At 39.5% G+C, this 26,719-nt stretch overlaps 1 protein-coding gene across 1 annotated transcript in view; it reads left to right on the top strand.

Moving 5' to 3' along the window:
* Window positions 1–501: 501 nt before the first annotated feature.
* The window catches only part of col11a1b (collagen, type XI, alpha 1b), an 86,529-nt gene continuing 60,311 nt past the window's right edge, over window positions 502–26,719 (top strand). The window contains exons 1-7 of the mRNA XM_083928108.1: window positions 502–885; window positions 6,962–7,126; window positions 10,663–10,876; window positions 12,209–12,371; window positions 20,885–21,013; window positions 24,832–24,921; window positions 25,212–25,310. Coding sequence (XP_083784234.1) covers window positions 771–885; window positions 6,962–7,126; window positions 10,663–10,876; window positions 12,209–12,371; window positions 20,885–21,013; window positions 24,832–24,921; window positions 25,212–25,310 — 975 coding nt within the window. The 5' untranslated portion in view covers window positions 502–770. The remainder of the gene's footprint in view (window positions 886–6,961; window positions 7,127–10,662; window positions 10,877–12,208; window positions 12,372–20,884; window positions 21,014–24,831; window positions 24,922–25,211; window positions 25,311–26,719) is intronic.

Raw genomic sequence — 26,719 nt, 5'->3', positions numbered from 1 at the left:
AAAAAAAATCTAAAGGCTCCTTGAAGAAACTCCTAGAGTCTGGAAAACATTTCATTTTGGCCATTAGGGCTTATATATTAGCCACTGGCTCATGTAGATGATACTCAGGCTCTTTTTACTTTCAGGAAACCTCCCAGAGTAACAGCTCTACCCCACCACTTCAATTGCATTTACCACTCATGCTGTATCTGCTTCATACCAGTTCTTAGGAGGGTATTTCTTTATTGGAAAGTTGAGGCAATTTCATTAATTTATTATGATAGTTCCCTTATTTTTTATTTATTTATTTTTATTATTTTTTTTGCAAAAGATTGTAAAGTCTACTTGTTTAGGTGTTCTTGTAGAAAGGCTGGTACAGGTTTCTGCACTGTGTCCTGTAATTATGTAGTGATGCTCCGCTTGATGCTGTAGAATAGGGGGCGGGTCCCGAGACAACTTTGCCGACTGGTGATTTGATGAACGGAGGATTTTCCAGTGTCAGTATCTTACTGTAGCTTCAGGTTCAGTGTTGCGGCGTTTGTCCAACCTCCTGACGGTGCGCAACGCTCAGGGAACCGAGTGCTTTGCGCTTTTTTCATGAAAGCCCTTCACCATCAGTCTTGAGAGCTGGGCTTAAGGGGGAGCGGAGCTGAAGGGCCCAGTACGGCTGTGAGAGACATCATTGTACTTTTACACATGGCGTTGTAGTATAAGCACACTTTTGTGGATTGTGGAAGGGACCTGATTTTACCAAAAGTCGCCCGTTTTCTGTACAGCTGCGGGCACTAATCATGGAGATGCAAAGGTGGACCACCAGGTGGAAAACGAAAAGGTGGCTATGGGATTCAACGCTAGTGGCTGTGGTCACATTAATTTTAGTTCTACAAGCTGCCACTGTCAGAGCAGGTAAGAAGCATGAGCGTCATATAGGCTGGCGCCCAGCCCATTGGTGATAGTGGGCTAAGGGGGTAACCAGAAATTGACCATCAACTTTAGTGGACTGCCATTCGCTGACTAGGAATGTCACCATAACTAATTTTACAAACATTTTCAGCATATCAGTATACCTGTCCACACTAACATACATTTATGTGTGTGTGTATGTGTTTTTATTGAATATTAAAGGTATTTTATGTTATGATGACGACAGAATTGTGTTGTTTTTAAAAGTTCACTCCAAACTGAGCCCATATCCTATTCCTGCACCTGCATCCACGTTTTCAATAACTTCAAAATAGATCACCACATAATTTTTTTGCCAATAAGCCTGTTGATGAATTTGAAGTTGTTACCTTAAACGTAAACTATATGAGCGTCTTACATGGTTTCGATGTGTCCGAATTGTTTAATTCGTTTAAGGTTTATTCTACAAACTGGCGAAGACGCTGCTCCCTCTTAGTTCCCTCTGCGTATCTAATGAGGCAACTTCTGCCATCCAGGTGTGGTCAGCGAGGAGGGGCTGTCAGTGTTGATTTCGTCTTGTCATAAATACTCTGGTGGTCTGCGTAAAAGTGTGCCGAAAAATGACATGTCAGTAGTGGCGCGGTGAATATACTGACATTTACACCTCGCGGTCATTTTGAAAGATAATATGATAATAGGGAAACAACAACGTGTGTTTGTGTTCCTTTTCACCAACTTGGCAGTACTACTGGAAACCCTTAAGGTTTTACGCATAACTTTTACGCATGACGTTTGGTAGCCCACATATAGTGCGTTACGTTTTTCCGCAATACCACTGAAGTAAGTGGTTAATAGTTAAATCAAATTCAGAAAATTGGCACATAATTTCGTTTTTTATATTGTCTAATAGGCGGTCATCTGCCTTACCGTCAACATAGTTTACTGCAGCAAAGTGTAACTTTAAACGTATATGTTTTATGATAATACTCATAAAGTTTATATAATACACTGGGCACAACACTGTGGAATTCTGGGAGTGGAATTAATATTCTGGCCTGAAGTATGACCATCTTTCCGCATTATCCAGGCTGCGACTAAGTCCAAGAAGGGGCGTTGATGGAAAAAAGAAAAAAAAAATCTGGAGTATTTCCTTGCTTTAAAGACACATATGTGGGTCACCTACAGTACTTATTTTACCATCCTTTGTCTGTGAAGTCTGAGAGACATTCATAATGTACTGTGGCTTAAGCCGGGTTAAACTTGTGTGTGTCAAAGTTTATTGGATGCATGTTGCATTTTAATATTTGTGGTTTTGACATCAGATCAGTTATTATGCAACCTTTCAAAAGAATGCCTTCCAGTATCAGAGCCATAATACTGATATAAATGAAGTTAACCAAAAAGGTTATATTTTCTATATGGCTTATAAAAAATGTTAATCAAAGGGTAATATAGCAGTGGTGATGATTTGATTTGTTTGATGTATGGTGTCCTGTCTAGACATTTTCTGTCTTAGGTCCTACCCTGTTTAAAATCATGGCCATCCATTGTTTTTATTCATGATACATAAAGAAATCATTCAGCAAAGGGCAATTTGCAGAAAGAGCCCCAAAAATGAGAAGATCATAAGAGAAAATACCACAGGCATGGTTTGCCCATTACCCATCTTCCTTCAGTCTCACTGATATTTAAACTAACCATAATTGCATGATGTGCTAGCAAACATTTACAGGCTTTCCAATGCACTTTAATTACTGCCTGTTGCTGCCAACTCTTAGTGTAAGCCAGTGACACACAAAAAGACAAGACATCTCAAGATGCTGCTGCACAACCACAGAGACATTAATTCACAATGTCACAGATTGAAAAGTCTTAACTTCAACTGCTCTATTGAGTTATAAGATGGAGAGTGCTGGGCATTGACTATACAGCTGAAATGGTATTTCAGTGTTGCTGTTGGTGAAATTGCTTTAATGATTTTAACAGGTTTCTCCTGTCACTACATGCGTCACTGCCTCAAGGGAAATCACACTTCTTTGTCATGTCAGTAGCTTGTTAACATGGCAGATAGTATATCACAAATCCCCGACAGCAGTCAGGAAGAAATAAAAATCATTGAGACTGACAAATTACCCCTCAGACAAGACTGTGGCTAGTCTGAAGTTGCTTTGGTACCTTTAGCATGAGATAAACGTCTTCTCTGTCTTGTGGTTTTTCGTCCTTGTCATTAGAATATGGTTTATTCCCCTTTTAAGGATTGAAGAAGGGATCTGTTTTTCAGCATATGTGGAGGCTATAGCATGCTGGCTTCTGAAAAGCGTTAGAAAAAAGCTATGCCTATTCATTTTGGTACTTTAATGGCTTTAGGATAATGTGTGTTTTTCAGGACTTCTGTGAAGTGATGGCTGTGGAAGGAGCGGGTCTGAAGATTCAGGGGTGCGGGTGGGCGAATATGTGTGTGTGTGTGTGGGGGGGGGGGGGGGGGGTCTGTCCTGGCCAATTCAGCACATCTGGAATATATGAGGCCTTGAGGTATGCAGTAATGCAGAAAGGCATTCTGAAACTCACAAAGAGACCTTTAGTCCAAGCTTTCCTTTTTTTCTAGAAGTAGCAGTAGCTCTGTACTTGGGACAATATTCAGAAAAGCCACAGACTATTTTCTTTTTTATGAGGCATTTGGTGTGAGGTTTTAAGCTTGGTACTTGGCTTTTGGTACCCAACATTTGTATTTATTCTGCAGTCACAGAGCCTTTGTTCATCCATCTCTCTCTTAGTTGAGCAAAGTTCCGGTGGAACTGAATTCAAAAGAAATCAAAATGAGCTGGGGCATCAGATGATCTGAACCCATATCAGCATAAATGACTCCAGTCCTTTTTGCACTTAAAGAGCAGATCTGTACAACTTCAAATGGGCTAAAACTCAGGACACAATCCCTGTGCATGTGCTCGAATCAAGCGAGGTTGATTCACCACTAAAGCTGTTATTTTTCTGGTCACAGGAGAAGTAGCTACAGGGATGGGGCCTTCGCTATTTAGTCTCATGTATGTTTTAGTTGGGGGGGGGGGGGGGTAGGGAGTGGTGCCAGTACCATAATGGGTTCAGCATGTGGATTTGTAGCTCCACCCATCAGACTCCCTCCTGATCACTAAAGGCGAACAGGAACTGCATAATCAGCACTTCCTGGCTTCACGTGCCACACGATTTACAAAGACGGAGAATGTAAACAGGCATATATTTTTATAATAATATTTTACAATAGATTGATGTTGAAACGTTTAGTGAAGAGGTTAAAAAAGTATGTTAACAGTACAGACTAACACAGTCTAGGGTCTACATTTTGCATAAAAATAAGCGACATATAGTTCTTTCATTGATGGGGGGGGCTTATAAGGCTCTATTCCTTTATTATATGTTCCTTCAAATAATATTCTCACCACCAATATGTTATTTTGGTTCACTTTCATGGAGTATAAGGTGGATGAGGAGATTTCCTGCAATGTGGATTTCAAGAAAGTATTCTGTCTGATCCCTTTAAATGATTTTCCCACAATGCTTGCAAGGCAGTATCAAACACATGAATCTCATTTTTTTGTCAAGAAAGGGAGATTTCACATTAAGCCTGGTATCTGCCATTCCTTGGAGGCCTTATCTTCCCAGTGAGAATTTAAGCTGACCATTCAGACATTGTTTATAATAGCTGGGCCTTTTGAAGAGGACACATCCTGCCTCTTGACTCCCTGAAAAGACATATGAGGTTGTGATGTCTAGACACAGCTGTGCTGATTTTTGCTGCTGTGGTTTTTTCAACATTTAAACAAGTATAATTAATACTCGGGTTGCACTGAGTCTGGTTTGAAGTGGACATTTAACTGTCATTTTATACTCTGCATTGGACCTAGTTGGGCAAAAGAGCTTCTGGCCAGTTTGTACATTTAATTTGCATCAGGTCAATACATACTACAGTATTGATGTGTGGTCTCAGGCTTTGTTTTTTCTTTAGTATATTAACAGTACAACGACACAGACATGGTAAATCTCATTAAATTACAGGGCATCATATGTCAACAGTTATGATGGTTTATGGGAATGCAAGCATTCTATTAGCAATGAAAAAAATAAATAAATCAGAGACGTCACCAACATCAATCATAGTTTAAAGTAAGACTAGGTTACTTTTAAAAAAAGGAATAACACATTCAAAAGTTGATTACATAAGCAACTACACTTGCTTTGTATGGTCTGACCAAGCTGGTTACCATGGTGACTAATGTTAGCTAATGTTAGCAAACATTAAATGGATACTTCCGAGTAATTGACATCACTGAGTCAGTTTTTTTGTCTTTCTATCTCTTCTCCACAAGTATTACTGTTGCACTACATTTTAGCAGTTGCATATAGTGTATACTGTAATTGTGATATTTGGCCACAGTGGCTGGTGATCAGGAAACGTTGCAAAATTGTGTTGCAAAAATATTTGGGGGTTGAAATACATTTCAACAACTACTACTTTCATTATTGACCAGGCGAATATATCTACAAGTAAAAACTGATTTCCAGTGCAATGAAGTAGATTGCTCAGTATGCATATTGCTCACATCACCAAAAAACAAACAGAGTATGTTAAAATAAAATCCACATCGCTTTTCTGTGACAGCCTCAAAAATCTACTTTGGGTTGGCCCATAATAAATGCTTCACATCCCCTATTTTCATGGAGACAGACAGTAATGTGGCATGTGTGTATTTTACAGTAAACAGATCACTTAACACTGTAAAATACAGACAAGTTATAACTTTCTGTAAGAGCCTCACTGTCCCAAAACACAAGCCAGAATGAAACAATTTGTTCAAACCTTGAATTTATAGCCTCCTCTTAGCCTCAGGCAGACATGCGATAAATCAAGAATGACGTGTTGTACGTCAGCACTCCTGTTTATACACTTGCCTTAAAACATACCCTATTAGGCTTCCTAAATTCCCCATAATCACACTGTAACTAATGATACGCCCCGGGCAACAGGAGAGATAGGGGTTAAGAGAAAAACATTTACAGAATGGGTCAGAGAAAGACAAAGAGTAAAGAGTCAGACAGTTGCAGGAGAGTAAATGAGAAACAGTGTTTATGACTGTGCTGCACAGTAGTCTGAGTCCAGAGCACCAAGTCCATTGATAGAAAAGATTCTAGTAGTGTTAAGAAGCTTGTAAAGCTGCCCCCCTCTGTGCTCTCCTTGTTTCCAAAGACCCAGTGATCAGCAGCAATGAGTTTTATTATCCCATAGATGCTGTGGCTCTTGGCTGTGGGGGTAACACTGGAGTTGAGGAGGTAGACAATTATGTCAGCTGAATGGTTACCAACATTTTTATTGCCCCTCTGACAAGGTAGCTTATAAATGAACAACTAGTCAAACTGACAGATTTGGCCAGAAGTACCTACACAGGCAAGGGGCGTAATGAGTGTAAATGTTGACTTATCATCAAAATGCCAGCTCCTATTAGATTTCGTGTTAACTGCTGAAATTGCTTACAGTGTACTGTAAAATTACGTGCAGCTTTAACAACATATAGACCAATAAAACATTATAATAAAGCACTTTATTATCGAATCATCTTATAATTGTTACATTTCTTCATATTTGGATGTTGTATGTATTGATTAATTTATTAGATTTCTATCCAAATAAATTAATATAATGCATTGTTACAGCATATATACAGCTTCACTTTAGCAGTCAATTTAATATCCATTTTTGTTTTGCGCACATGATGCACTCAACCTGTGATTCCAGCAGATTGAGGGTAACCTTCAACATTTAGGAATTGCTTATTCACAAGTGTATTTACTGTATGTTTAGGAAAGTCATGTTTTCTTCTGTCTTTACAACTGCACGGCTTTTAAACAATGTGCACTCTGAGTTGCATTTTAACATTCACTTTTAAAGTATTCAAGACACAGTACCCCTAAAACATTTCTTCAGGTGGAAACAAAGCTATATGAGTGCCCATATAGCTTATTGCTAAACAAATGTCATGAAATGTTTGCTGCCAAAGGGTAAAAAAAAACATTTGTTCTGTTTCCTCAGCTGAACCTGTAGATGTGCTGAAGGCTCTGGACTTTCAGAGCTCTCCAGAAGGAGTACAGAAAACAACAGGCTTCTGCAAAGTTCGGAGAGGATCCAAACCCGACATCGCTTACAGAGTGGGAAAACAGGCTCAGATCAGCGCTCCGACCAAACAACTCTTCCCAGGTAACCTCACTTCATACCTCCCACAGATCACCAGCATTAACACTGAAGTGGAACCAGGCAACTTTGTCCAATCTGTTGTTTTGGAGAGTAGAAAATGGATCTCGCTTAAATAATTAGTTTAGATGCAAGTAAACTGCACACAGTGTTTACCATCTAGGTTTGTTGTACCAAAGATATGAAAAAATGCTAAAGTTATAGTGTTGGTGAGTGCAGCATTTTCTGGAGCATCACTTTCCCACTGCTGTTATATGCAGATAATTTGCATTATATGTTATTGATTTTATATGTTATCCGGCCTTTAAACAGGATTAAGTCTGTAGCCATGCAACCGCTATGTGAGGCATGTTCACAATGACAACACTGATGTTAAGCAGGTTGTACCATCACTATTTAGCATTTTGGCATGCAGTCATTTTCTGATTAGCACTAAAACCAAACACCAAGTACAACTAGGGCTAATGGGAATTTCGTGTTTTACAGAAAGCTGGTCATAGTCCAACATGCTAGACAAGTTTAAATTTTGAATGCTAGAAATGTTTAAAGCAAGCAAAGTGGTGGAACGACCGAGAAGCAGATCGACAAACAGACATCCCTAAAGCTAGAAATTTTATGCCTACTCAAACAAATAATTTATGGGATGAAAACGAAACAGAGACTTTTGTTTACTGTCTTGAACCACTTAATGGCAAACTAAAAACATCTTCAAGATATTTCAATCTCACAAGAAAACGGCAAAAAATGATGATGACTAAATGTAATGAAACCCTCCACTATAAACACCTGTCAATGCATTGCAGACTTTCAGCAATTATGTTCTAGAAGATGCATTGAATGCATTGGTGTTTCCGTAATCTTCAAGAGCCCATAGGGGATGAGAGTCACTCAGCACATGGTGTATGGAATTTCATGTAAACATGATTCAAGACCAACGCCTGTTTTTTTTTTTTATTTGATATTTTGGGGAAATACACAATTTATTACAGAAAATCAATGAGGGGAATATTTCTTTTGATGTTTTGTGGTCTGATCTTGTCGATAAACTATCTGTCCTCAAGTTTAATTGTTGGCAGACTCCACTGTGCTCTGTTCGGCTGATGTAGGGGAATCAAGCAGGGTTTTCATACTCACTGTGCACTGTCTGACACAATGTCTGCTGCCCGGCTGTTTGTGAGAAATTAAGCCGTATTTATTTTATTAGGAAGGAGTCTACTCAGAGAAACAAAAAAGCCATTGGACTATGTAAACCTTTTGGTTTGCTACTTTCTTACACTCATTGCTACTCATCAGCTAATCTGAAAATTAAATAATGAATTGTTGGGAACAAGACCTTTGACATTATTGATGGCTGCAGAAAAGCAATGAGCGGGTGACATATCTTAATTTGCTATTTGTCAATTTCCAATCTTACCACTTGCCTTTTTTTTAGCTGAAATTTGAAACATTCTGTATTTAAGCTCAAATACAATGCATTATAATATGTAACTATAAAGTTCATATCCACTGGAGGCCTGTTCATTTTTTATTACTGGGGCAAAGTGTAGAGAGAGTCCCTAACTGCCTACTTACTCAAAAAGAACTTGGCGAGAAAGTGTAACAGAAATGTATTTAATAAAGTGCCCCAGTCTGTGTTGGGTTTTTTTTTAGTTTGGTTTTATTTCAAAAAAATTTAAAAAACTGTTCAAAATAGTGTGATGCATTAGAAGTACATTTTTGGCATAAGCTGCCAGCACACCTTACAATTTCAGTAACGGAAATCTGGAGATTATAATTAAGCTTGAGAGGTGATGCGTTGGAGGTGCTATGGTAACAAAGTGTCAAAATGTCCTTAGTCAGAATAATTGGACTTTTATTTCATCAAGATTAGTTATTTTGTCACTGAACCCAGCTTTTATGGTTTTTAAAAATATGACATTAGAGTATTTACAGCCCTTGTTAAATTGTTGTGGCTACATAACAACTGTTGAGTCCTTTCAGGGGATGCCAAGGCCTCTTTCAGCTTACTTAATAAACACTTCTTCAGGTCCAGTTGTCTAGACATTGGGGTTTAAAGCTGAAGTTGGTCTATTTTTTTCTTCATATTTGCTGAAACTCTCCCTATACCCTGACAGCACAATGAACGAGATGATCTGTGAAAGAGTAATGTCTGCTCCCAATGATATCTGCTAGAATCCACTGATCCCGGCCTACACCAACCACTCTGACACCGTGTCACTGACCATAAAAACCTACATAAACATTAGCTCTACAATGAGAAGTTGAGCCAAAACCAAGCACTGCCCACCAGCCATTCTGTAGGACAAACGTTACATTAAACGGTACACTAAAATGTGTTTCTTATAACACTTTATGTGAGAAATAGGCAGTGTAGTAACAGGATCTGGATTTGTATTTGATCAGCGCTGCCTAGTTTCACAGTTGGATCAGAGTTAAGAGCAGTCATTGACACTGCGTCAGGGACTCCTCCACTGATTGGTTGTCAGTCGATGGAATCTAGCAGATGCTATTAGGAGCAGACAGGGAGCAGATGGTGGAGGTAGAGTGTTTCTCTTGTCTGTCTCATCGTGCTATCCGGATATAGTGACAGTTTCAGCAAATATGAAAAAAGAACATTTTTTGCAGAAAGTAACTGACTGCAGTTTTAATGAAGGAGAGAAGGAGTCACTGGTAGTGGTGAAGGGATGAAGGGAAACGCCCAAATATCTGGATGAGTGTTATGTGGAGCAGGGCTTTTGATGAAAGAAGAAACCCTGGGTGCTGGATGTGACTGGGGTGAAGAAGGATCATGTTGATTTGACACTGAAATGACAAGTGTCAAAAAAAACAGTGGTCAAACTGCGTTACGGCAATATTTATGTAATTTGGACACTGCTTTACGTTCTGATCATTGCACTTTATGTTCATTTTGCACTCAAGTTCTTAGTAAAATGAGAAAATACTCGGTACTAGTATACAGAAACATGCTTTACCATGTTGAATTTATTTATTGAATTACCAGAAAACATGCTATATCGTGATTTAAATCATTGTAGGAATATGAAATATCAAACTGAAGATTTTGCCCATATCCCCCAGCCTTACTCGGGAGAATGTAGAAAAAATGTGGCATTTGACCTAAGGAGTGAACACCCACTGTCGTCTACAGATTAAGACAAAAAGAGAGAGACAGGGAAAGAATAAATGAGAATCCCTTCTAGCTTCATATTCCGAGTAAGAAAGTAAATTTTCTCATCTCACCTCATCAGGAATGTGTGATTTAGCCTACAAGTCAAACTATTCCTTTAAGGTAAAACATTAAAGCAGGCAATAAACCTCCAACATCCTCAGAAATGAATCCCCACAAGAGCTATTTAATTAAACGCAATTAGAAATACTGTGGTTGTACTGGAAAGTTCCCATGTGTGCAGTTGCATTAATCTGAAGCAGATAAATTGTAAACCTCTGACAAAAATGTGCCGTTACCCAGATTTTTTAACTATGTATCCGTTGGTCTTTATTATCATACCATCCTACATGCCTGCTGCTTGTTCAACTTTCAGGGGGAGTTTTCCCAGAAGACTTCTCCATCCTGTTTACCATCAAGCCCAAGGCTGGCCTCCAGTCCTTCCTGCTGTCCGTGTACAATCAGCAAGGCATCCAGCAGCTTGGCGTGGAGGTGGGCCGTGCTCCCGTCTTTCTGTATGAGGACCAGCATGGCAAGCCCGCTCCAGAGGAGTACCCCCTGTTCCGCTCCATCAACCTTGCTGACGGCAAGTAAGTGACTGACTGCTTCTCAAGAGGGCTTGAACATGTAGGGTCAGAATGGGTGGGGGATTTTTATGTGGTGCCTGGATTTTGCTGGTCTGTGTCCAATTTTCAGTGTTGAATGTATAATGTCAAGTTTGTTGTGAAGCTTGTGTGATTGGCTTAAGAGCAAAGCAACACATTTTTAGCACTTTTGAGCACTTTATCAGAATTTATAGTTTAGATTTTATTCAAAACAAAATCAATGCCTAACATATTTTCCCAAGCGCTCAGAACAGTAAAGTCTTCTTGCCTTCTTAACAGCTCTGAAGATTTATTATCATCTTATGTTTGTTCAGTCATTTACGCCATATGGAACAATTTAGACAATAATGGCAAATAAATAGCTGGCAGCAATTTGATGACAGCCTTTTCTTTTCCAGTTAATTTACAATACAACAGTTGTATACTGATATGCAATAATGGGCATGATATTCATAAAATGGAATAGCTGCTCAATGACGCCGGTACAAATCACTGTTAAAAGTTGCCATCCATCATTTGCTTAAATACAGAAATAATTCCTTGCTTGGGTGTTGTCTGCAATAGATTACATCAGGGAAAACAACATTACAGGGTAAATATACATCACAATCATTACATTTATTTACAAATTTTGTACAGAAGTGTGCAGTTTAAACTAAATTTATACTAACAAAGCTGCCTCTTCATTTATGAAGAAACCCGTGCAAAAGTGATGCATCAGAAAGTCAATACCACTCATGTCTGTACTACATATGAAGCTACAGCAGCCTATTAGCATAACATAGAATTTGGACAAGAGGAAAACTGCTAACATGGCTCTGTCTAAAATAAAATAAAATGTTGGTGTATAAGAGATATATTGTGTTAATTAGTGAGCTTCAGGGTTATTGGTAGGCAGAGTTTATGACTATCGAACAAAGCCAAGCTAGCTATTTTCAGCAGCTTCCAGTCTTCAGAAATCAGCTTCTTATATTAAGCACACAAATATAATTGATTATCTCATCTTCAACTCTCTTAAGAACGGAAATAAGCATTTCCAAACAAACTAAACTATTCCTGTGAAGCAATTTTTACCTTTCTGGCATATCACACATCACTTCAGAAAAATTTGAACATGAACAACTCCGCCTCCCGCCTAAGTCCAACCCTATTCCCCTTATTAGGAGCATTTTATGATTACAAAAGAATAGTATTAAAATGCCAGAAAGGTAAGAATTGCTTTAACCATAGGCTGTGGCAGTTTTCTTGAAAGGATGGGGAGTGCCAAAGCATTCTAGTTGTATTTCTGATCTCCTACTTTGCTCCACTACTGCACAGATGGCATCGTGTAGCTATCAGCGTGGAGAAGAAGAGTGTCACCATCATCGTGGACTGTAAGAAGAAGTTGACCAGGCCCCTCGGCAGAAGCACGCAGGCCGTCATCAACACAGAAGGCATTACTGTCTTTGGCACCAGAATCCTGGATGAGGAAGTCTTTGAGGTAAGGCGGCCATATTGAATCCCTATTTAAGATAGCTGTGTTGTGACGATTATGGTGCGCATGGGTTGTAAGGGATCGTTTTGCATTTTGGGAAATGCACTTATTTGCTTTTTTGTGGAGAGTTTAGACGAGAAGATGGATGCCACAGTCATGTTTGTGGTTTTTGTCTATCAAGCTTGAGCCTGGAGGCGATTAGCTTGGTTTAGCATAAAGCTGAGAAGGGGAAATTACTAGTTCTGTTTGTGTACAGGTTAAACATATTAGATTCAACATGACAACTCAAATGTACTGGCAGGAATTAATTCTTTATGCTAACCCGAGCTAATCGCCTCCTGGTTCCAGCTCCATACCTACTGCAGAGATTTGAAAATGGTTATAATCTTATAATCTAACTGTTGGCTAGAAAGTAAATAAGTGTGCTTCCCAATAATCTTCACTCATTCCTTAGGTTGCTTAAGTGCCGAGGACTCCAGTATTATTAATGTCAGTAGCTACAACACAATTCACTTCACAGCTGCTTCAAGATGTTCCAATGTATCTCATTTACCGTTGTTGAAAAAGGGAGAGTTTCAGTGCATAGTACTTTAAGTCCAAATACTTTAACACCAGACATTTTGATTAGTCCTTCATTAACTTGTGCATTCTGCAAATAGTGAATTTTATTGGCCAGAACAACAATAATGATTGTATACTTGGCGAGAGTCATGGGCAATCTTTCTTTGGAAAGGCTGTTTGCAGTGAGTTGTTCAAAGTGCAACCGGATTGAATTCGTCTGAATAGGTGTTTATATTGGGCAATGTGTTATTTAAGATGCATGAAATTTCTCCATTATTTGTGAGATGATATTTTACAATAACTGACCATCAGAGCTCAGAATCCGAAAAAGTTACTGAGGTGGTGATCAAAAAAGCTACAGTCGCTAGCAAGCTTAGCACAGGTAGCTGTGAGCTGAGTGGAAAATGTGAGTTGAATACTAACTCCGAAGACAATAGCCTCTCTTTGATGTTTGCATGTGATGGAATTCCTGCTAAGTAGAACAGCCTGCAAAATGTTTGCCTCCAGGTCAGAGATGACTTTCCACTGAGAAGACACTTGAAAATGGGATCCCACCCTTCTTCAGTGATAGATTTTTGGCAAGCAGATCACATTGCTGGATATGGATGTTAAACGTACAGACAAGTTTAGGCCGATAAGAAGACTCAATATAATTTACAGCAATATTTCTGTTCATTTGACATTTACTATTGTATTAAAGTATGGTCAGACCCATAGTAATTTAGTTTTATAACATTACCAACAGAAAAGAATGTAAGTGAAAGCCACAGTGATTAGAGTTGGGACTGCAATTAAGGTAATTGACTTTTGAGTAGAGAGAGTAAAAGTAGTCCAGCACTTTCACCAAGCCTTTTCTATTTTAATGCTGATTTAAGACCAGACATTATGCTTTTGGGGGTGCTCTTTGTTAATGACCACATATTAGACTAAGTAATGGTGTTAAATTACAAAGTAATTTGTTTTGATCACTTTTTAAAACCTGGAAAAGAGGAAATGGTTCATTTTGTTCCAATTGTTGAGTTCGTTTGCATGTCCCAAGGTTGTTTTGATCAGTGTATCGCACAATATCAATGTTGTGATGGCCAGGTTGTAATTATTTCCACTTCAAGTTTGATAACCCTAAATTTGTTGATTGCAAACTGGCTACTTGTAGACACACTGCATGGTTAATGGCAAAAATTCTTACTGGCCACAAGGGTCTTGGCAATTTACCATATATTCCTATAGCCTAGATAAAAACAGGTTTGTAAAGTAGATGAAAGCCATGTGTTTTGGTCGGATTTGTTGCTTATGGGATTATACTTTGGCATCCATTCTACAGCTGTTATAGGTACACTACAATCAGTGTACCTTGGAGGCTGTGGAAACTTTTACAACACTGCTGGCTGCAATATCCACTGTAGATAAACACAATGTGAAAAATTATCAGGTTATTGAATCCAGTTCTTCCAATGTCTTGTATGTACCTTATTTATGTTATGCTAAATCATATTGAGATACACACAAAATTATGGCTTCATCTAGCATATTTAGGATTTCCATCCAGCTTTGTTGTGTAGGAGTTTGGTATAAAGCTCTGATACAACATGCTATTGAGCTTCAGAGGGTTTTGTAGGTGTATTTTTGATCGGTGGATGAAGCCAGCCAATCTTTATGCTAAGCTAAGCTAAGGTAACCAAATCCGGATACCACATCCACAACACACAAACATGACAGTGGAATTGAGCTTTGCCTGTTGAACAATTATTATTCATATTTTTAGTACCCAGAGGATGGGTCCCAATGATTAAGGCTGGTTGATACCTCACCTTTGTCTGTCAAATTGTCCCTTGATGAAAACTGTGGTCCCTGATAACATATCTTTGAAGGTCCATAACATTTCTGGTTTTACATAATGCCGAGGGGATAAGTCCTAAATTGTTTGATAATCATCTGATATGTTCTTATAGATCAGACTGTAGCTATAGGCAAAGATGGAAGTCCATTTCTTAGAAAAAAAACCTTACCTAACCATGACCCTCTCCAACCCTAACCTAAGCATTACAGTTTGCTGCAGATTATCTTTCTTCTCATTATCTGAAGAATTATAGATGCACAGCTACGAGAAAATATCTAAGACCTACCTGATTAAGAAATCGTGATTATTTAGCATACTAAGCCTGAGCTTTCTGACTTTGGAGCCATTTGCACAGTTTAATTACTGAGGTTGGCTGTGAGCTTTCTCATTAAAACTTCTTTGAGCTGTGAGCACATGGCTACCTTACTGCAGTAGATTGCATGAGCAGGTGTCAGAGTTGGAAGCACAGGGGAGAGTGAAGGCTTGGGGAAAATATGATCAGTGTGTGCTTAGTCCTGGCTCAGATTGCACAGCTGTTTAAAAGATATGCTCACTGACCGGGCCTCCAAATGCTTTTTTTCCCTTTTTCTTCTGCTTTTTCTTCATTTTAAATAAAAGCCACACGATATTTGAATCATCTCTCATTTTTATGCAAATCCATTCCTCAGACTCTACAGGATAGGGTGGATTTTTTGTGTGTGCCATATGTCAGTGTGTGATTACGTGAGTGTTAGCATGCATGCATAAAAATGTGTGTGTGTGTGTCTGTGTCTGTGAGAAGGCAAAGATAGTTTGTTTATGTGTCTGTCATTACTGCATAGCAGATCATTCCAAAATGCTGTCCCTCAAGCAGGACAGTTTTTGGCAGAGTAATCTAACAAGGCTCTGATGGGCTCTAAGCCTCAAAGTGAATCACTGTTTATGGTTCTATTGGCAGGAAGAGAAACGGTCTGACTGTTTCTCATCTGCCTCAGTCACTTTTCACCGTCCAGTACTTGTTACCATTTTTTTTGGTAGGGTTGTGTCACAGGAATACGGTAATTAATTCATATTTGTATGAGTGGTACTGTTTTTGTTCAGAGAAATACATGTTGAAAATATCAACAGGAGACTATAAAGTATCTTGATCAAAGTGTCTGCTGGACTGCTTGTCCCTTGTGCTGTAGCCCTCACTAACTGGTCCCGGCACAGCCAGGAAGTAATGGACAAACTTCTGCTGATGAAAAGGAGGAGGAGAAACTGACAGAGAAAAGTTAAGAAAGGACAGGCAGACAAGCAAGCAGATGGTTCCAACAGTTCAACAGTTTTGTGAGCTACTGGCAGATGAAATGTTTTAATATTCTGATTGCAAAGCATTTTGTAAAGCCCCAGAGCTTGAACAGAAACTGTATCATTCTGACCACAAAGGCTGCGTTTGATAAATCAATAAGGAGTGTGTTATACATTCTTCCTCTTCTCTGCTTCTTGGTCAATTGTTGTCCTTGTAGAGTTTTGAAATTCTATCTGCGAACTTTCAAGCTGTGATACCCTTTTTAAATGATAAAATAAAGAAAATACAGAAGTAAATTATAGCTACATAAGATGCTGCAAGTTTGGACAGTATGCATTTTAAAAGCAAACATCTGCATGAGACTGATGATCTGAGCAGCTGTGTCCTGCGTGGCCTCTGAGCTGGCCACATCTGGCTGATGATGGTTCAGTGTGACAGGCAGGTTACAGCGACACCCGTAAAGGTCCCATTTTAACTATTTATTTGACAGAAAGTAGTTCCAAGTGAAAGGTTTTTACAGCAAGGTTCGTAGATTACCCTGGGTTTGGACATTATTTCTGTAAAAGCCAGATGTAAATGAACACCTGTAATGTCTCGGACAATCTCAAACACAGTTTCAGTGATAAGGACTGTCCTTTCATTCTTTTATTTATGTTGAGAGTCCATAAAGTTGGCCTTTAAACCTAATGCCATGTGAGGTTTCTGTGTCTTAAATGGTAGAATGTCTGTAAAGTAAAAAAGGATCACACAAACGTATCATTTGCGATCGAGACACACTTTTCTCCCAGTCCTCTGCCTGTATGCGTTTGTGTTTTACTGGGTCAGACTGCAGATGCTTTGGGCATATTTCTAAATGTGTGCTCCAGGTGTATTAATACCCCACAGCTGTTCCATGCAAGAAAAATGACCTGCAGCACCTGGCCTCAGACAACAACCTAACTACTTACTTAAATGTTGTTCTGTAAGCTTTAGTGCAGGAAACTAAGTATCATTTTTGAATAGTGTAGAGTAGGGCTGCAAAGTGTGATTCTTTTTTGTTATTGATTAATCTGCCAACTCGTTTCTCAATTTTTTGTTTTGTTCAAAAAATGTCAGGAAATAGTCATAATATAATTTCCAAGAGCCCAAGATGATGCATTAAAATGCATTTAATGTTAAAGTTAACAGTCCAAAATCCAGAGAGAGACCCAGAGAACAGAAAAACAGAGTGTAACTAGTTGACAATTAGGTATGATATCAGATATGTCCCTCAGGCAGAACTTTGTCCCAGGATGTGTACTGCTTTTTAGACCTATACATGGTTGAAGGAAAATGTGTTGGAACCATGGTTAAAGTAGGAGCATGGAAGGTTTCAGATATTCTCCAGAAATTGACACTCAAATGTTGATAGAGTTTCTGGAATCAAGTATGGTCTCAATTTTGTGGCGTCTAACACAAACTACATCTTTGTTTATGCCTTCAAATTAGTCCGACAAATGCAAGATGGGAAAACCCCCATGCCTCCTGTCATCTCTGATCCAGCGCCAGTAAGAGCTATCTGCATCTGATCACTGTGTCTTGATTTTGGAGGTCACTCGTGTTTTATGCTCATGGATGAGGTAATGTTTGCTCATAATCAGATGTCAACTCCTCTCTTGATCACAATCCCCCCACATCTCTATCATTCAGAGTGGCATTCAGAAGCTCATACTTAGCGGCCTATTAAGAATACAATGCCAAGGAGAGATTCATGTTCTGCTGAGGGCTTGTAATAATGTACTGCCTGCTATTAAGCATATATCCATCTACCAGTTGTTTTCCTTAAATTTTTTCTGTTCCTAGTAGGCGTGGGCTGTGTGTCGGAGGGGGTTACTCAAGGCTAACTACCCCAGGGAGAATCCGTTGGTGTCTGTTTGCTGTTTTACATTTGGTAGCAAAAAATCAGATGTGAAATGGGTGTGCATGAGGAAAAAATCAGTGTTATATTTATTTCCAATGCAAAAAAAAAAAAAGTTGTGCTTTGAAAATGGTCTGCCGATGGGTAAAATTTAGATGGAAGGAGGGTTTCAATGACAAAGTCAAGTCTCTACTCCTGTTTTTGATCTGTCAGTTCCATATCCCGTGTCCTTTTATGTCCTTTTCTACACGTCGAATGGTTGCTGTTACAGTGTGCGATGACGGTTAACATGTGTCGAGGGGTGTTGTATTTACACGCACATGCTCTTTGTACGCAGTTCCATTAATAGATCAATTGTAGTGTGGCCTAGACAGATGATTTATCCCATTGTGTCTGTGCCAGCTGTGAGCAGAGCCAGGGCATCGCTGTAGCTCATTTCTGGAATTCTGAGGAAGAACCTCAACAGATGCCAGCGACGTGCGAGACATTCCACACAGTAACATCAACAAAAAGATGCAGACAAAGAAAACACAGAGGGCAAAATAAGAGAGGGGGAACGGAGACAGAGAAGCGATCAGGGTGTATGGAAGTGATTGAATCACTGACTGGCTCTACAAATGGGATGTGTGTGTGTGGTCTCTATTTTCTTACAAACATCAACAAAGTTAAAATATAGTAAATGAGCATAAAAAGTCTTACTGCATACAGACATAGACAAGAAGACTGAAGAGGCCGACAGAGATCTTGCCAAAAGCAATGTGTCTATGTTTTATCTATCCTCTCTGTTTCTGGCTTTGACTTTGGATCCATTTGTGTTGAATTACAACAAGGACAGTATGCAGTGGCTGTAAGTGTCATTTATGTGAGCCCTTTTGCTTGTCATTGTAGTTTTTCTTGTAGTCAGAGGTTCAGAAGGTGCAGGGTGAACTCTTGTGAGCATGCTTTTTTCCCCCTTTTTTCACTGAGCGTAGGTTCAATAAGCAGAAATTCTCTTTTGCAGAAACGCCCTGCTCCACACTCAGCTGAACACATCCACACCTGAGGGTTTCCTAGTATAACCACAGTTTGATGCGTTGGCCACAGTTGTGCATTAAATGCCTTGCTCAAGGGAGGGGGAAAAAACATCTCCACTCTCCCCACCCAGATTTAGTCTGCAGTCTGGAGATCAAACTGTTGCTTTAGGCCACTGCTGCCCACTGTTGCTTTAATTAAGTGTCTGAGGATGTGAAGGAAAGGAAGACTAACCGTTTGAACTCAAGCAAATGTTACTTCTCTGTTTGCTTTCAAAACTATTTTTCATTTTCACATTTACAATTTTGTTGTTCTGGATAGCTTGCCAGCTACAAACCTGATACAGACAAAATTTTAAATGTTCAAATCACAAATGTTACTGTTTGAAACAAGCGTGTAGTTTTATTAATCCTTTCTTCCCTAATGAGACCTGAGCTACATTTTATTCCAAGATCCTATAAACTTGAGGTTATATTGTGACACGTATATAAAATATAATGTATGTGTTTCTCATGGTAAAGGAGATCTTGATAACCAGTTGTAGCTGATCACAGCATTAATGTAACAACAGGTAATGACAGTAGTGGTTGTTGTTTGGGTTTTTCAATACCCTGTTAAAATGTACTGGTCCCTTATGATGGAACCACAGAGCGTTGAATATATAATGTGTTCCAAAAGGTGTAAGCTTGTACAGATGTGGCCTCCTGTAATTTAATGCAATTCTGCACATACTGTATATGCCTCCTCTTGAGGGGCCACTCTGATTGCATCCTTTTTTCGCCTTTACACAGCACCTAGATTATTTTTCCTTATTCAGTTGTCCTTTTTGTTACTTGCTCAAAATGTCAGCTGAGGTGCCCATATGGTTCGTGGGTATAAATAACATTCTCCACATCAATGGCATAGCAGTTCCTGGTTAAGAAATTCCTTAGGAGCGATCATGGAAAAAGAGACTTTGGCTGTTGGAAGGGTTGGGAGAGGGGATCTAATTTCCTTTTCTGAAAGCCCATGAAAAACAGACAGCCTCAGATAAGTATAGACCTGGGTTATTTATCTGCAGTGTAAGGGGACTTTCAGTCTCTAATGGCTAGGAAGGGGGTCTGTAGCTCTTTTTTGAAAGCTTACAGTCTCTACTAAAGCCTTGATTTATTCCATAAAGTTATATATAATTAATAGTCAAGAGACTTAAGCCTCTAGTTCTGTACAGCATCTGCTTTGTTGTTTTATTGGTTTCGGTTTTTAATCATGAAAGAAAAGAGGATTGGACAATATGAATGGTGAGTTATTTTTGGGGTGGCCAGGCTCCTGAAAGTCACATTTTATGCACCTATAATCCAAGGTGATTGGCAGTTGGAGCACTTCCAATGTTTGGATGGACATGGAAGTTTCTTTTTAAGCACAATAAATTAACAAGTGTGTCAGAAAATACCTGTTTCTATGATCAAAAAGTCTAAATGTAAACCCTATAAATATAAAAATGTAAGTAGAGTGGTCAACTACAATTTATAAGGACACAACAGAGATCCTGTTACATGTGAGTGCTGCTAACAAGTGGAAGCAAAAGGTTACCATTTGTAGAAACCCTATACTACATTCAGAAGTGTAAATCCATTCACTTTGGGTTCTTGGATCAGTTTTTCAGCAAAATTCATCAACTGCAGTGCCTGGTTTTGTTCTCAGTGAAAAAATGTTCTGTATTGCTTATCCGTGCCTCTGACTGGCATCTCCTCAATAGCAACAGTGGCTAAGGCTCCTCTGTATTGTAGTATTTGGAGCCATTTTCCAAACCACACTGGAAACTAAGTTCAAGTGAATAAAATTGATGGCCATGACTTAAACCTATAGCAGTTTTATGTGAGAGACGCTGAGGATGAAAGAAATTTCTGACATGGGAATTTAAAGCGGAGAAAGTGTGATGACATTACTTCTGCTGACATGCTGCTTTTCTTCTTCTTTTCATCCAGGGTGACATCCAGCAGCTGCTGATAGTGGCAGACCCCAGAGCAGCCTATGACTACTGTGAACACTACAGCCCTGACTGTGAAACCCCCAACCACCACGACACCCCACAGGCTCAGCAACCTGAAGAAGAGGTCAGTATCTGGAGGGAGGGGGGTGCAGACTGGGCGGGATGGATTTAAGAGAAGAGCTCGGGTAGGAGGAGTAGTTGTCTGGAGGGAGGGAAGAAGGGAAAAGAGTTCGGGGGGGGGGGGGGGGTGTAGTTGCAGTGTGAGGAAAGGAAGGAGGAAAACACAGAGAGAGAAAATATGGGAGCTGGAGTTTGAGATGTAGGCAGGATAATAACAGGAATTTGGAAAGAGGTCTTCAAACATGGGTGAAGAAAATAAATGAGGACGCTTGGATGGATAAAAACGAAACCGGTCAGTTTGAAAGAAGTGGTTTCCAACTAATGTTGAACTGAAATGATACTACAACTGATAGATACTACAATTGCATCTTTTTTCATTGTTCTTCGAAAACCATGTCTTCGAATTGTGGAATCAAAGCCTAAGCTTTTAGTCTGTAGGTGGCCGTTTCCCATAGCGGTGGTTCGGTGACATTCTAGAGCCCTTGTTGTTTCGTGGTGAGGGTCTCTGCTCCTAATGACATCTGGTTCATGATCAGCTAGCTTCCACCACGCCTGAAGAAAAACTCAGAGCCAAGGAGTCTCTGACACAGCGTGAATGACTGCTCTGAACTCAGATCAAACTGTGAAACTGCCAAAACCACGTCCCACCCATCGACCAATTGGCTGGACAAACTTAAGTATTTTACAGCTAAATGGTACATTAAAATTCAGTAAGTGTGAGAAATATGCAATATTGTATCAGAACCTTGATTCCTATTTGATCAGCACTGCCTAGTTTCACAGTTTGATCCAAGTTGACACTTTGACAGAAACTGCACGGCTCTGATTGGTCATCCGTCAGGCGCAGTGGATCTAGCGGATGATATTAGGAGCAGACCATGAGCAGACAAAGAGAGGTAGAGCGACATTACTTCTTCACAGATGTCCGTCTCAGTGGGCTTTCAGGATATAGTGGCAGTTTCACAAAATATGAAAACAAATCTTTTAGAGATGGATTCAGATTTGATTGAGTAGTGCAGTTTATGTCACCACATTAATCCCTGAATGACTGCTGAGCTCATAAAAATAATACAAGCCCCCCCCAAAAGATACATAAACACTGGTCCGTGATTAATAGTGGATAACATTTATCTACTCCAGTGCATTTTCAGTCTGCCAGAAATGCTAGGAAAGCACACAACATTCTCTGCAAATTTTGTGATCTTAACATTTTTACAAACATTCTTCCAGGCAAAAGTGCTTTGAGAGAGACCGACTTGTTGGTTTCTATATCAACTCTCTCTCTCTTTAGTCTGTGTTTTACTGTTTGAACCATGCCGACCAATCAAACTACATTGTTGAGTTTGAGCTCATCTTCTGAAATTCAAATTTGATTGCCACTGGCTCAGGCCTTTTTGTCGGCTGACATTTTCCTTCAGTATTTCACTAAATAACTGATGAGCTCACACTGGAAACTTTTCCCTTTTCCCTGCCATGAAGTCTGAGCCCACTTTGGAGTGGCCCCGTGATTTATATCACTAACGAGTTCTGCAGACTCTGCCCAGACTCCCAGGGAAATTCAAGCTTTTCCTTCCCCAGCTAGACTCCCAGTACCTGGAAAAGTAGATTTTAGATCCCAGCTTCAAGAAAAAAAATCAGGAGCTGGTTCTCTTTTTGAAAATATTGGCTGTACAGTGGGTACCGTGTCTTGGAAAATATTGCTTCATCATCAAGTTACTCTTCAGCGCCATGACAAGGAACTCAATTTTAAATACACAGCAGGGGAGCAGTTTGGCTTTAAGAACATTGTAAATCTGGTTTACTCAATGTTGGTTTCTTTACAGTCATAACAGGAATGTTTTTCCTACATTCCAACTCAGTATTTAAAATAATTGTTTTTCCTCCGCAAAACGGAAAAAATATTTCATCAGGAGGACAAATTATTGTTGAAAAAGTTCCTATCTCCCAGCACTCTACGTAGCTTTGACCTCAGCCTCTGAAGATGCTCCTTGACCCGAGGCATGCCGCCTTTGCGCTCATCAGCCACATGTCTGCAGCTGGGTTAAGAGAGGAAGAGGGAGTGATGCAGGAGGAGGAAGGGGGGGGGAGCTTTTTTTTATGAGTCCACTTCAGTATTTACGCCTTTCATCCAAGCCAGTGTTGAAGGCCTTCAGCTCAGCCAAGCACTTCAACACCATAAATCTTCAGAAATCATTCGTTGTCTACCTCTCTCTACAGTTCTCCCTGACCCTCTCCTCCTCTCCGCGCAGTCAGTCTAGTTGGTCTAGCCAAGGCTTTTCCCTTGTGTGACCTCTCTCTTTCTTTCTCTGGGCCACTGAATGGAGGCCAGGCCAACATTGCAGCAGGCCGTGGATCTTGTATTATTTTTATGAGCTCAGCAGTCATCCAGGGACTAATATTTATCCCTGTGCTGATAGAGCGACGCATATCAGTGGCTGTTCTGTTAACTTAATCTTCCTCTTCCTTTTTTTTTCACTGTGAGTAAAAGAGAGAGAGAAGAGAAGAAAGGAAGATCTAACATTTTTGGCATTTGTCTGAAGTGGCTAAATGACATAATATTAGGTAATGCACCAAGAAATAGTAAAAGTCATAACTTAGCTTAGCTTAAAGAGCGGAGGCAGGTGAAAAAAAAAGATCTAATTGTGTCTTTCGTACTTTACCATTTTGTACGGATTAAGCCAAAAACACACCAAGCAGCATTGAAGTGCAGCCGGAAGTAAGCTGCCATGCTATGTCTATGGACAACTGCTTCAAGTTCATTGAGCTGCGGTCTGCGGTGAAGTGCGGCTAAACTAGAACATGGGGATAGTTTAACTTTCAGGGTCAAAATGCTGCCAGATAATCAACAGCCAATCAGAGTCCTGTGACGCGTTGACCCATATTGACAAAGAATGTCTTCCCGCTTGAAACACATGAACATGCCCGGCCACAGAAAAGTACAATTATTGCAGCAAGAGACACTTTGTAGTTGTCTGGTGTGTTTTTCGGCGTTAAACAAAGAAAATAATTTGTTCATTAGTGAGCTTTCAAGATGCTTGAGGGCAGGCTAGCTGCTTCCGCTTGTCTTTCTACTAGGCAAATGATATCGGCCTTCTCATCTAACTCTCCTTAAAAACTGATTTAGGCTATTTCCCCTAATGTTGAACTATTGTTTTAATGTAAGCCACTGCAGGTTGAATTAATTCTCAAATGTAAATATGGAATGCTTTGGAGATACAAAATGAAACATGTAAGAGATTTAACATATGTTGTTTACACATAGACTTGTTTAACAGTTGTTTTACCCCCCGCTACTGTATTCTGAAAGTTCCCCATAATTTACCAACATGCAATGAATCAGAACAGCATACATTTTCTGTTTTAAAGGGCCCGTTAATGAAACCCCAGAGCCATTGTTGGCATACAGAATTAGAGGCAGATGAGTTTTCACTGGCTTCACATTATCCTCTAATATCCTGTTGGAAGCAAATTACTGTTTGCTTGGTTACAGACATGAACCTTTCAATATGGTCATGTGAAGCTCAAAGGGTTTGGGTGGAAGCAAGAAATGCTGCTATCATCCATATGCAAAATTGTTCAGTTTTTTTATATGGATGTGATCTTTCACGTACGACATTTGAACATGCTATTTCCAAAATAGCATGATGACAATAAAAATTATAATAATTTCATTGTTTAAACATTTTTTTAAACTGTCGTTTAAAAAATGGAAAGCTATAACATGCCATGTAAATAATGTGCAACATGTCTGAGACATTGTGCGGCCTTATTTACATGATTACTCAAATTAATAGATTGCCCTCCGTCCCTTTTTCCTTACAGTACACTAACTATGAATATGGTGAGTTCTATGACTACAGTGAAGGAGAGTTAACCACTGATGCTCCCCCAACTGAAGGACCCAAGGCTGAGGTAACACTTAATACTAACACAGTTATCATGGCTGTGTCCATGACTAACACATATACAAGCACTTGATCTCTTGTTGTCAATCTTGTCCACCTCTTATCTCACATCTTCATCTTTAAATCTCTCTCTTTCCCCCTCTTTCTCCTTTTTGTCTTCCCTCACATTCTGCTGTATCAGCATGTCTCGATGTCTGCCGGTTTGTGTCAGTGTATGCCTTTGCAATAATAAAAGCTCTTGATTATGAGCCAACATCTTAGATATGTAAAGTTTTCCCTGTTCTCGCCTGATTTCAGACAAATGTGGGTGGAGACTACTACACAGGTGAGTATGACTACACCACAGTGGAGGGAAGTGAACCTGAAACCAAAACTGAGACTACGGGACAAGGCCAGGTAACTTTTTAAATATGAATATTTTTTCACTTTTCTTTTAATTTTACAATTTAGACATATTTGTATTCTTGACATTTGTCAAATCAGAAGGTTTTGAACCACCACATGGTGGAAAATTCTATGAGTATGCGTCAGTGACCTTTATCATCCATCCATCCAATTAACATCGAGACTCCTATTCATTTGATTACTGGTTTGAAACTAAACTTCAATCAGTCTGCTTCGGTATCAAAAACAACATATTTTTATGATCTTCTTTGGAGGTTGAAACCCAACGAGGCCTCACTAAGATCAAACTGCTCACTTTACTCCCTGATTTCTATGAGAAAATGACTTCCATCAAACAGAGTCTGGATGAAGGCAAATGCAAGGAAATGTTGTCATTTAATGAACCGTAACCAATGGAAAATCAGTAGACAGACGCATCCCCTATGTTTCTGCCATATCCTGAATTTGGCAGATCTTGTCCTAATTTGTGCTAAACCATCACATAAAACACAACATAATGAGGAACATTTGGGGGTTAAACTAAAACAATACGGCTGTGTGCTCTGCCAGCCAAATGTCTGCCAATGGTATTGTGATGTACCTTGAGTTGGATAACACAACTTCAATCAGCTTGAGACATTACATTCATTTAAAATGACAGGCCTGAGGGATGACCACGGGAACTTAAGAAACGCTGTCCCATGTTGGAACACTCGTCTGATGAATGAAGACTTTGACTCACTGGATATCTTTCAGACAATGTCATAGGGTCATATTGTCCATAGACCTAACACAACATGCAAGATACTATTGGAGGATGCTTTTAATATAAGTGTGTTGCAGTATTGTGCATGGCTGAAGCCCTGATCCTGGCAATTACTACGTTGATCTACAGTCTGCATGAATTTGTTCCTTTTGGGGGGATATTTCACACTGGGTATGTTGCTGCTTAGGTCCTAGATTTAGCCATTAGTTGTGGTTTGATAAATGTCCAGTTGGGAAATTTACTTCTTGGTTATGATATATGTTAATGTTCTGTGTAATAAATAGATCAAAGATTCTTTTACCAGTGATTGTAGGCTACAATATAGCAAAATGGGGCTAGTGACTTGAAGTTGAGGATTTAAGCCCTGTGTATACACAAACGGAACCTGATTCATTGACTGTTTATATCAATGTTTAACCTTTAATAATGCTGCTTAAGAAGTCTTGGACTATGATGAGAGTGCAAGTTGTGTTACAGAGATTACACAAGCTGAAAACTGTTTTAACACGAGAGGCCTAGGTATTATCTCTAAATTCCCCCTCAAGGCAGTCAATATTTGATGTCTAATGATGCATTTGATTGTACGTAACTTTGATCGACATCTTTCGACAAGCTGAGCGCAGCCTGACTGACACAGCTTGTAAATCAAAGCGCA

This window comes from Echiichthys vipera (genome assembly GCF_963691815.1).
Source record: "Echiichthys vipera genome assembly, chromosome: 15".
NCBI lineage: Eukaryota > Metazoa > Chordata > Actinopteri > Perciformes > Trachinidae > Echiichthys > Echiichthys vipera.
This window is presented reverse-complemented; position numbering and strand designations above follow the sequence as displayed.